This window comes from Sorex fumeus, unplaced genomic scaffold, assembly GCF_029834395.1.
Source record: "Sorex fumeus unplaced genomic scaffold, SorFum_2.1 ptg000028l, whole genome shotgun sequence".
Lineage (NCBI taxonomy): Eukaryota > Metazoa > Chordata > Mammalia > Eulipotyphla > Soricidae > Sorex > Sorex fumeus.
The window spans coordinates 16,686,324-16,698,700 of NW_026606085.1; the positions used below are offsets into that span (position 1 = coordinate 16,686,324).

A 12,377-nucleotide genomic window follows, 5' to 3' on the forward strand; every position below is an offset into this window, starting at 1 on the left:
GATTTCAGAGTTTTAGCTCTCTGAGATCCAAATTCAGTATATGCCCCAAAGTGTAGGAAGTACAATTTTTATTAGAATACAAATGCCTCTTAATTTTGCTGTGATAATGCACAATTTTCATATGATAAGAAACAATTCCCTGTAAGCCAGGGATCTAGGGGGAGTGAGACACTATAGAGAAGTAAAATCTATAATTATTTAATTTTTTAAAATTTTGTGCCACTGTTTTATTTTTTTATGTTTTTGCTTTTTGGGTCACACCCAGCAATGCTCAGGGGTTACTCCTGGCTCTGCATTCAGGAATTACTCCTGGTGGTGTTGGGGAGACCATATGGGATGCCAGGGACCAAACCCAGGTCAGCCGAATGGAAGTCAAATGCCCTACCCACTGTACAATCGTTCTGGCCCTCTTTACCACTGTTTTAAATACTTTCCTCACTAGGGAGACTAAGGAGGTATGCAGACTATTCATTTTTGTTGTTGTTTCTCCTTTTTAAAGTAGGCATTAGGAATAAAGATAAAAATCTACTAAGCATTAAAAAGAAGAGGCCCTATAGTCATCCTAGGAAGAATGAAGAACTGGATTAAAATATATACTGTTCAAGATTTAGCCTTATTCTGACAGGAAAAGGTAATTTGGAAGAAAATAGGGTTTTAAAGAGCAATGTTTATTTCGCCCACCTTAAAAATGTCTTATTTTTCAAATGTTGCTTCTAATTGAATGGTAATATATATTTTGAAACACATCTTGGAGAGAATTAGCTAAACTTGCCCTGATATCTGCAGTCTATCACCCAAATTAAATTCATTTTCTGCTGGTTTTCAATAAGTAATTAAAAAAGAATCTCCCCTGAGTTTCCCTAGTCTGCTATTGTAGACCATTTGCTATCAACTCAAAGTTCTCAATTAGCTTCAGTGTTGTTATAATTACTGGATGTGTTTTCAAACAACTCCCAGCTAATAACTGTTGGGATGAAGAGTCATTTTCTCACTATAGATGAGATTGTGCACGTTCATGCTTGCTGTGATGTTTTGACAATGATTCATTAGCCAATAATAAGGCCCCAATTGGAACCATTAGGCATTGGTGCTTTTCTAGGCTTACTGTTTATATTGTTCCTCAACATTGTCCTTTCTTGAGTTGGTTTCTAGATAACTCCTAAGAGACCCCTTACAATTCAAAACAATCATGAAGACAGCTGCCATTAAATTCAGCTCATTGTCCAAGGATGCTATTGCTGGAACTCTAGGTAGAAAAACAGCACATAAAGGAAACTGCCATAAGAGAGAGTCTGTGGTTTTAAAGTCCTTTATTCATCCCATTCCCAGAGATCAGGCAGACCAGGCACTTAAGTATGTCAGCATTAACTATAACATTTGGTCCCATGCAGATGACCCATCCTTCTACCACTCTGCTTTGAAATGTGTTGCTTTCAGATTGTTTTTTAAATATCTTAAACAGAAATGCTATACAAATTAATCACCAGTCCACTTGGGTCTGTAAAATATCTGTACTGTCACTAGTGCTCGCCAGCATGGCTACGTGTCATTCACTGCGTGTGCAGAATTTCAGGCTTGTTTTGGTGTCATATTAGATGAAGGGATTTCTGCTGTTTCTCACCATTGTGAAATGACTCAGTGAGAGAAAAGTCTAGCTTGAACCAATGAGTCCAGCCCCAAGTTTTAAGCAAATATGTTTTATTTCTTTTTTTCCTCCCTTCTTTTTGGGCCACACCCAGCCTTGCTTAGGGGATACTTCTGGCACTGTACTCAGGAATTACTCCTGGTAGTACTCATAATATAACATATGGGATGCTGGGGTCAGCCACGTGTAAGGCAAATACCCTCTCTGTTGTACTATAGCTCTGGCCCATAAATATGTTCTATTTCTTTTGCTAAAAGTCATTTAAGATACCATAATCCCTTTCAATATTTGCAGACAAATTGTTAGGATTTGCAGACAAATTGTTTAGAGTCTTCTGTGCTTTGTGGTAAAGGCTTGCCTTGGATCCTGTGAAATGTCCGACATCAGCAAGATCATTCAATCTGCTCTATAAAGCGAAGGGTGGGTTTGGGTTAGTGTGAGAAAAGTGCGCTGACATGGATGTCATAGTGCTTCGGCTAATAGCAATGGACAGATTTTAAATTACCTCCAAAAAGTGGAGATTATTTTTATAGGTATCATGGAAATTGCTTTGCAAATGTCTCCCACAGCTTTATTGACACAGTAACAGAATCACCAGATTGTAGATGTTTAAACTACGATAAGGTAATGAATACTTCTAAAAATTGAACTTGATAGAAATCTCTGAGAACTACAGGTTCCTTGCTCACATAGGAAAGCAGGAACTCCTCAGGAATCACCAACAAGTTGCTGCTCTGGGTTCTGAGACATCCTAAGTTTGAACCAGGGGTCACCAGTTGTAGGACTGAGACCTGTCACTCAGCCATTCTTTTTTTCTGTTTTTCCTTTTGGGTCACACCCAGTCATACTCAGGGTTTACTCCTGGCTCTGCACTCAGGAATTACTCCTGGTGGTGCTTGGGGAACCCTATGGGATGCTGGGGATTGAACTCTGGTTGGCCATGTGCAAGGCAAGTGCCCTTTGTACCATCATTCTGTCTATCAACTCATCCTTTCTGGACTTCATTTCCTCTTCTGAAAAATGGACCATGAAACAAGATAAAGGTGTTCTGAGTCCTACATTCTTTTAAGATGCACGAATTGAAAAGGAATATTTAAATCGGCTACCCCGTTAAAATAGGAAAAGGGACCAGAGTGATAGTCCAACGGGGAGGGTGTTTGCCTTGCATGGGGTTCGATCCCTGCATCCCATATGGTCCCCTGAGCACTGCCAGGAGTGATTCCTGAGTGCAGAGCCAGGACGAACCCCTGAGCATTTCTGGGGGTGACCCAAAAAGCAATAAATAAATAAATAAGAATAGGAAAAGGTTTGTGTAGGCATTTTCTTTTTTTTTTTTTTATATTCCAGAGTCAGGCCAAGAGAAAGTACCTTGAGCATTGTCAGGTACTTTAGGAAAAAATGGTTCTTTGATTTCATGTTTCTAGTAAAGTCTTGATTGTTCCCCAAAGGGTACCCTTTATTTACAGAAATATTTAGGGGCACCCCTAATGCTGGGACTGGGGCAATCCTCAACTAATTCCTCGTGTCTGACAGCATCTTCCAAATACCACTGAAACAGGACCCTAGTTTTTTTTATAGGACCCTAGTATCGTTTACCTACAGACACTGCTTTTCTAGAATTTCATTTCTAATTGTTACCAATCTTAGAAGAAAGTTAAGGGAAGCATCGTGGTATGTGTAAAATGTATAGAACACAGGCAGAAATCCCCAAAGCTGGTCCTCTGGCCACTTGCATAGAAAACCAGATTTGCCTTAAATTATTAAAACTGTCAATTTCAGAATGTAATAGCAAATTAAACCCAGCTAAAATGTACTTCTTTCAGGTATTATTTTGGAGTTTTACAGTCTCTGGAATTTTACAGTGTTCAGTTTCAAGAGATTTTTTTAAAAATCAGTAGTAAAACCAAGGACTGCTTTAATCTTATTTTTTAATGCGTGAGCACATATTTGATGATAATACACTTGTAGCCAGATACCTTGCAAATTTATAAACTTGTGAAGAAAGTAACTTGGAGAACTGGACATAAGGATTTTTCTTTTGTTTGTTTTTAGTTTGGGGGCCAAACGTGGCAATGCTCAGGGTACTCTCTCTTGGCCTGACTCAGAGATCACTCCTGTTGGGGCTTGGGGGACCATATGCGGTGCCCAGGATGTAATCTGGGTCAGCAGTGTACAAGGGAAGTGCCCACCTCACTATTACTCTGGCCCCGTGGAGGTGAAGATTTCTGATCCTATTTTTTTTTTTTTTTGCTTTGGGGGACCAAATGGAATGCTGGAAATCAAACCCAGGTCGGCTGTGTGCAAGGCAAACACGCTACCTGCTGTGCTATCGCTCCAGCCCCTGATCCTGGTTCTTGTTGCTTTGTGATTAGAACACTTTGTGGCATCATTGGTCCGCATAGACACCTTTTGCTGTACTTTCGTTTGTTCTTCGATTTTATATATAACCCCCTTGCTAAGTTTAGAAATAGTTAAAAATTGTATCTTAACATTTACTGTTAGTTGAATTTGAGTTCAACAGAAACTGAAGTGTTTATGCTCCCCCCCCCCGTGAGGAAGGTGAGAGGGAGATACAGCAGATCTGCTTATTTCTGGTGACTTCGAGGCTCTTATTTTGCATAGGGAAGGCTGGACATAGTTTAAGAAATCGCAAGATCCAATATAAAACTGAAAGGCTTTATTCCCTACTGATTCAGCCTGAATTCAAACTGCTCTGAAAATAAATAAAACAATTTTTTCCCCTCCTAGAAGCTAAAACATGACATCATGATAGACTAGGGCCCATAATTTGAATCCTGGGTAAAGCAAACATGGCTGGCAGTGGGGTGATACATGGATTCTCGCCATCTCAGCAGAAGCGTTGGCGTTTCTCTCCTTTCCACACACTTAGCACGTCTACTCGTTTGTTGTCTAGACGATGTGGAGGACCTTGAAAGCAGCCACGGCCTGTTTTTCCCGTTCATGTCTGCTCTGTAGTACTTCGAGCAGCGAAATTTCCGGTAAAGTCTCTTTTCCAGCATAGGTTGAATTTTTCTTTTCTTTTGATGCAGGATCATTCACTGAGGATGACTTAGGTTTGGGGATGGTTTTAGCGTACTCCAAAGCCTAGAGGCATTTAAAGAGAAAGTTTTACAGGAAAGGGTGACTTGGTTCTCTCAGTTAAACCTGGCCCTAAGTTATCCAGACTCAGAACGCCAATGGAGACTATTGCTACGATACTGTACTCAGGTTCAGATGGAAATGAAGACCAAATGGACACAGGCAAATAGTACATCTTCTAAACAAAACTCACATGGGGCTGGAGTGATACCACAGCGGGTAGGGTGTTTTAGGGTGTTTGCCTTGTATGTGACCGACCCAGATTAGATTACCAGCATCCCATAGGGTCCCCTGAGCACTGGCAGGAGTAATTCCTGAGTACAGAGCCAGGAGTAACCCCTGTGCATTGCCAGGTGTGACCCAAAAAGCAGTAAATATAAATAAATAAATTTAAACAAAACCCACGATATACAATTCTCTGTTTCTGGTCACACCTCGTGTAGCTCATGAGCTCTTTCTGGCCATGCCCAGGAGTTCTCTAATCCTTAGTGGGTTTCAGGGGACCATTGGTGGAACCGGGATTAAACCAGGTCAGCCAGAAGCAAGGCGAGCACTTTATCCGTGTACGATCTCTCTGGCCCAACATACAATTTGTATAAAATGAATTAGCTGCCTAGTAATATGCCAGGGAGAAAAAGCAAGTTGAATTTTGATGCACACAAATGTGCTTTTGGATATTTTCCTTCAAACAACCACAGCTTGATTTTATTCAAGTGCTTGAAAATAGAGTTCTCGGGTGTTTGATCTATTTAGCATCTCAAAGTCTTATTAAAACCAAACACACACACACACACACACACACACACACACACACACATATATTTAATTGAATCAGTGTGAGATAAAGTTACAAAGTTCATGTTTGAGTTTCAGTCATATAATGATCAAACACCCATCTCTCTATCAGTGCACATACATTCTCTGACACCAATGTCCCCAGTATACCCCCCTTTCCAGCCCTCCCCCTGCCTCCATGGCTGACAATTTCCCCCACACTCTCTCTCTACTTTTGGGCATTAAAAACCAAACTTATATTTAGGAGCTATTAATAGGCCTTTTCACTCAAAAAGAACGTTCACAGCTTGAGACCAAAGACATTGCTATAGTTGCTACAAAATTGAGCATCTGTTATTACACCATCTCCTCTTGTTCCTAGGCGCTTAGAAATCCCGGAAGTGTTTATCAGAGACCAACATAATCGTTTTATCTGGGCACTGAGTTGTTCCTCAGAGATATCAGTTCTGAGGGGCATTGCAATAAAGATAAGACCACGAAGTACAGTTTGAAAAATCTGCCTCTATATCAATTTTCTCTTTTAACAAGAATTTGATATCTGAAATGGGAATGGATAGTACATTTAGAACTAAGAGGGGAGAAAAAAAAATCAAAACAGGACAACTCAGATGTCTACGCGAAGGTGACTTATGAAGGAATTTCTTATTAGCAACTTGTCTCGAATCTCTTCAGAGAAAAATAATGGGCCAGAGACAGAAGGAAGAAGGGCATCATAGAAACGCAATCAAGCGGACTGAGATCTTCAAGGTCTGAGGAGGAGAGGCAATCAATAGAGGCCGTGAGGGCCTGTGGAGGAGAACACGAAGTACACATTCCTCAGAGCACCAAGGGCCACTTGTCCCTTGCACAGAGGGTCCTGGTCCTTAGTGGGATCGAGGCTGAGACTACCCTGCCCCATGTCTCACATCCCTGCCGGGAGATGGATGGCATCTGAGAGGGAGAACATTCTGTATTTGATAAAAAGCACTGCTCTCTCTGGGGCAGAAGGAATCTCTCTGACAGTTACTTCAGAGAAAAGGTTGGGGACACACTTGAGGGGAGTCATGAGGGCTTACACAGAACACAAGATGAGATATTGAGTTTCCTCAGATACTAACCAGTAGACTGGGAAAGTTATAGTTTACCTGGATAGCTACTTTTTTCTTTTTTTCTTATTTTTGGGGCGATGGGGGTGGGGCGGTCACACCTGGTGATGCTCAGGGGTTACTCCTGGCTCTGCACTCAGGAATCACTCCTGGCGGTACTCATGGAATCATGGGATACCGGGGATCAAACCCAGCTCAGCCTTGTGCTAGGCAAATGCCCTTCCTGCTATTCTATGCCTCTGGCCCTGGTGAGTGTTTATTCTAGGGAGTTTGTGTCACGTTGTCCCTGAGTGGGAACACTGCACCGCTCTGCCCTTGGAGGAGACTGGAGGAGGGTCATAAGGCCAGGGTGGCCTGCCCATGTCCACGAATGAGTTAAGGCCTGCAGGGCACGGGTGAGTGGATGGGTACGGGGAAGCTGCCTAAACTGGGAGGTGATAGGAAGTGCTGTTGAGCCGCTGTCTCTTACCTTCTGCCGAGGGATGAGAGGCCTGCTCTCTGTCTTCGCAGTTGGGGGTTTGGACAGGAGGGAGAGAGCCCTCATGTTGTATTCTTTGACTTGTTTGGAGTATTCCTTTTGCTGAGCTAACTTCTGCATCTGGGGAGAGAGTCAGACATACAGAGTGACTCTGGGCCTCACCCACATCCCCTGCTCCCGAACGGACCCAGGTGCAAGGCAACAGCAGGGAGGTGGTTAAGACCTGCTTCCCCCCCTCCACTCTCTCTCCTCTCTCTCATCTCTCTCCTCACTCTCCTCTCTCCTCTCTCTTCACTCTCTCTCTCCTCTCTCCATTCTCTCTCTTCTCTCTCTCTCCCCCCTCTATCCCCTCTCTCCTTTCTCTCCCATTTCTCTCTCCTCTCTCTCAGGTGCCAGCAGTGAGGTGGTTAAGAAGTGGTCCCAGGGCTGGAATGATATAGTACAGTGGGAAGGGCATTTGCCTTGCACGGCTGACCCAAGTTCAATCCCCAGCATCCCATATGGTCCCCTGAGAACTGCCAGGAGTAATTCCTGAGTGCAGAGCCAGGAGTAACCCCTGTGCATTGCCGGGTGTGACCCAAAAAGAAAAAAAAAGTGTTCTCTCTCCTCTCTCTCTCTCTCTCTCTCTCTCTCCCCATTCCCAGTTCAGCCAATGGCCCCCTTAAATAGGGCCTAAATCACATTAGACCCCCTCTTTGTTGCATTTACCCAATTTGCTTCCAACTTTGAACCGAGCTCTCTTCTTAGGCCTGGAGTACAACTGCAGTTAAAACACACTCACTGAAGATCTTCTTTCACGAGAGGAAAGAGACTAAAGTGGATGCACTTTTCACGGGCTGGGGAACTCTTAGCCTAAGTGTCTTTTTGGGAGTCACTGTTCAAAATGACTGCCTGGACTTGGTCAGGAAAGACCGACAACCACAGGACACACGACACACACACACCTCTTTCCCAGCGCCCGGGCCAAAGCAACCCCCCTGAGAGGGAGATGAATGAAGGAACACTGGGCAGAGTCTGGTTTTGCGGTCATGGGGTGTCTGTGTGATGTTCCCCAAGGTTTTCCACTCTGCTTGGACTGAGACAGTGGCCGAGGCCTGTGCTGGTGGGGACAGTTTTCCCAAGAGACAGAGGCTGAGCCCCACGGGCGGGCGCTCCGACAAACACTCACTTTGTCTCTTATGGTCTGAAAGTCGGGTCCGAGGCCCCCAAGCTTCACGTCTTTTATTTCATAATCTTTCAGCTTGGAACTCTAAAAATACAACCACAGAGATGGTTTTCTATTAAGGACTGCCTGTCCCCACTGCCACGTGGGGAAAAAGTAGGGGAGAGGGATGAAGTTGGAGCGGATTGAGAGAGAGAGTGGGTGTATTCCCCACCACTTCTTCCCTTGGTCATTGTTTCTTGGGTACTCTGTAGCTAACACATTTTGACTTTTTTTCCCCCCGTAGTTAAAAACGCAGAAGACCTAAAAATTCTAAAGATGTTTCAAGCAAGGTGTCAGAGAGATAGTACAGAGGGTTTTGCCCTTGCCTTGTGTAGGCCGACACAGGTTTGAGCCCTGGTACCCCATATGGTCCCTTGAACCATGCCAGGAGTGACCCCTGTGCTCAGAATTAGGAATAAGTTCTGACACTGCTGGGTCACTGTTAACTGTCCTCCCGTTGTTCATCGATTTGCTTGAGTGGGCCCAGTAACATTGTGAGACTTGTTACTGTGTTTGGCATATAGAATACGCCACAGGTAGCTTTCCAGGCTTTGCCATGCGGGCAAGATACTCTCCGTAGCTTGCCAGGCTCTCCTAGAGGGGTGGAGGAATTGAACTCAGGTTGGCCATGTTGGTTGCGTGCAAGGCAAATGCCCTACCCGCTGTGCTGGGCATGGCCCCCAAATAAAAATTATTTTCAAGGGAGTCAATGGTCTGTTAGTATGTCTTTATTGTCATGGGGATTGTTCCTGGTGGTGCTGGGGGTAGAGAGATGCGGTGGGGCAGGTGGTGGAGGGAATGAACTCAGGGCCTCATGTGAAACATGTGTTTACTCTACTACTGAGTCTCAATAATATTCACACCCCCCCACACACACTCCCCCATCTTCTGGAGGCTGTAAATGACAGTTGATGGTGAATTTCCCTGCATGGGGAGAGGGTAGGGGAAACTTTTTACTTGGGTGGGGGAAGCCCCTCCCCTTTCCATTCTCTTGTCTTAAATGTAGATGTCATTCCTCAAGCTGGAGCCCCAGCAGCAATTTTGTAGTCAGGCAAGATAAAGGGAACAAGAGAATCAACCAGATCCTGGTTCTGCTCTTTTGAGCCCTGGTACCATCAGTGCTTAGCAACTGCCTCCTGGTACATTAATTATAAAAAGAGGGGGCCATTATTTATTTATTTATTTATTTTGCTTTTTGGGCCACACTCGGCGATGCTCAGGGGTTACTCCTGGCTTTTCACTCAGGAATCACTCCTGGCGGTGCTCAGGGGACCATATGGGATGCTGGGAATCGAACCCGGGTCGGCCACGTGCAAGGCAAACACCCTACCCGCTGTGCTATTGCTCCAGCCCCAGGGCCCTCATTTAAAAACAAATGATGTAAAGAGTCGTTCTGGGTAGAACTTAGAGCTGGAGGCCCTAATTCTACCATCCCAGTCTGTCTAAGGGCCCGAACAGGCATCCTCTAGGAAACAAGGATCGGAAAGTGATGTCAGAAGAATTTGCCTATCATAGTCAAAGCAGTGCATTTAATACTCGAGGGAAGAGGACTCTTTCATTTATTTATTAAAGCACTATGATTTACAAAATTATTCATACTTGAGTTTTAGACATACACAGTTGTAGCACCAATCCCACACCTAGTGTCAACCTCCCTCCAACAGGGTCCCCAGATTTAACCCCTCCCCCCATATGCCCCCAAGCCTGCCCTCTTGACAGGAACCTTTCTAAGTTCTGTTATTAAAGTTTGGGGTCCCCTGATTTCAGTGCTTGGGACCCTGTGGTTTGGGTATTTGGCTCGGTCATCCTTAGCACTACCTTTATACCTGCCTTCCCTGACTGGGCCCCGTTGCTTCTTGTCTGTCGCTTCTCCTCCTCCCCTCTTCTCTCACTTTCCTTCTCCACCCTCTGCCCTGGGACCAAGGCTGATCTGGGCATCCCTGAAAGGGGAGAGAAGAGTTTTCAGCCTTGAATCTAAAGCCATTAAAAAAGAATTACATTAAAGCGTAATTTAGAGAGACACTGCTCATTGAAGGGCATTTCAAATTCAGAAATCATTTTATTTTTGTTTTGGGGCCATGCCCAGTGATGCTCAGGGATTACTCCTGGCTTTGCAATCAGAAATTACTCCTGGCGGTGCTTGGGGGATCATATGGGATGCCGGGGATCAAACCTGGGTCCGGTGTGTTCAAGACAAGTGCCTTACCCACTGTACTATTCCCCCATGCCACTCAAAATATTTAAGAAAATAGTCACCACAAGGCAGTCACTACAGCCACTTCCTGCCCCTTCTGTCTCGATTCAGACTTTTACAAAGGTGTCCACATGCTACAAGCTATTTCTTTTTCACTAAGACATTTAGCATTATACTGTATTTCTGTTACTAATGGTCATTTGAGAATGTTTTTTTATGCTTAGTAGTCTGTTGCCTCGTTATAGTCAAATTACTTAGTTCCTGCTCTAAATTTGGAACATTTAAAATATCATGGGGTCAAGGATCTAACTCACATTAGAGAATTTTCCTGGCATGTGTGAGGCCCAGGGTTTGATTCCTGGAACCACAGATGTGCGCACACACACACACACACACACACACACACACCAGAAACCCCAAACCAAAAATAAGATGTCCTAGAGCTAGACTAACGTTCAAGAATAGTCGAGATAAGTACCAGGAGGTTCACTGCATGGCTTGGAGGTCACCCTCACACACTAGGGGAAGAGGCAGCTCAGATAGAGAAGGGAGCACCAAATGATGGGTGTTGGGAGGATCCTCCCAGGATGGGAGATGCATGCTGAAAGTAGACTATAGACGGAATATGATTGCCACTCAATGCCTCTTTTGCAAACCACAGCACCCAAAAGGAGAGAGAGAACAAAAGGGAATGTTCTGCCACAGAGGCGTGGTGAGATGGGGGGGAATGGGGGGTGGGAGGGATACTGGGATCATTGGTGGTGGAGAATGGGCACTGGTGGAGGCATGGGTACTCGGTCATTGTATAACTGAAACTCAAGCACAGAAACTTGTAAGTCTACAACTGTACCTCATGGTGTTTCACTAAAAAAAAAAAAGATGTCCTAGAGCTAAGAACTGTTTGTGGGTCATCCTGATGATTTCTTTGAGATAATAAAAGAGGCTGGGAAGTTTGAGACAAATTCATAAACATGTTAATAAACACTTCATTAGCAATACACAAGAGTGCCTTTCTGGGTTCAAACCTTGATGGCACTGGGTGTTATCACATCTGAAAACACAGCACTAATTTGTAAGAGGCAGAGGTACTTGGAGGCCTTTTTCCATTTGCAGCCTGCTTGTACCTCCAGCATCATCTGTATTATTGTTTTGCAATTCTTAAGTGATGGTCTATCTGCCAAAGGAAACCACTAATGAACAGGAACACGAGAACCTCACTCATATCCAAGTCATAAATCCAATTTATCCACAATAAATGAGAGAGAAATGATCAGTCCCAGCAATCACATCCTTCTCCTGAAGCCGCTTAACTTTAAATCATTTCCACTGACTCACTCACAGAGAAAGATGCTCTGCGTCAGTGCTCGTGTGAGTGCTCAAGGCCGCCTCCATCACCTCTTCCCAGGTCCTGCTGACACAGAGAAAAGGGCCCAGGGACTAGCTCTGCAGACTGACCAGCCAGGAAGAGTGTGGCCCAAAGGGGCATATGCCCAGCGTACTGACCCTTTGCAGGATGAGCTGCTGCTGGCAGCGACATCCCGAGGGCAGGTTTGTTCTGGGTGACTGGCACGGACAAATCCAGGATTTACTGAGGTTTGGCTCAAGTAATCTCAGCACCCCATTGCTGCACATTTCTTTGATCTCTTTCCACCAAGTCTCTCTTAAACAGCTCTACTGAGATGAAATTCACATGCCCCCCACTAACGCGCCCATCTGAAGTCCTACCATCTTGCAGCTATTAGTCATCGGCTGGTGTAAACATGCCCACAATCCAATTTCACAACATTTCCCTGGCCCTAAAAGGAAGCTTTCCCCTTGTGTCCCCTTGAGCAGTCAACCCCTTCCCCCCCATGCCCCCATCCAGCCCATGGCAACCG

The 12,377-nt window shown here is 44.6% G+C and overlaps 1 protein-coding gene across 1 annotated transcript in view; it reads right to left on the reverse strand.

Moving 5' to 3' along the window:
- Positions 1-4,535: 4,535 nt before the first annotated feature.
- The window catches only part of JHY (junctional cadherin complex regulator), a 54,479-nt gene continuing 46,637 nt past the window's right edge, over positions 4,536-12,377 (reverse strand). Inside the window, exons 7-9 of the mRNA XM_056115105.1 lie at positions 8,271-8,351; positions 7,094-7,222; positions 4,536-4,750 (exon numbers count right to left, since the gene is read on the reverse strand). Of these exons, the coding sequence (XP_055971080.1) occupies positions 4,556-4,750; positions 7,094-7,222; positions 8,271-8,351 (405 nt within the window). The 3' untranslated portion in view covers positions 4,536-4,555. The remainder of the gene's footprint in view (positions 4,751-7,093; positions 7,223-8,270; positions 8,352-12,377) is intronic.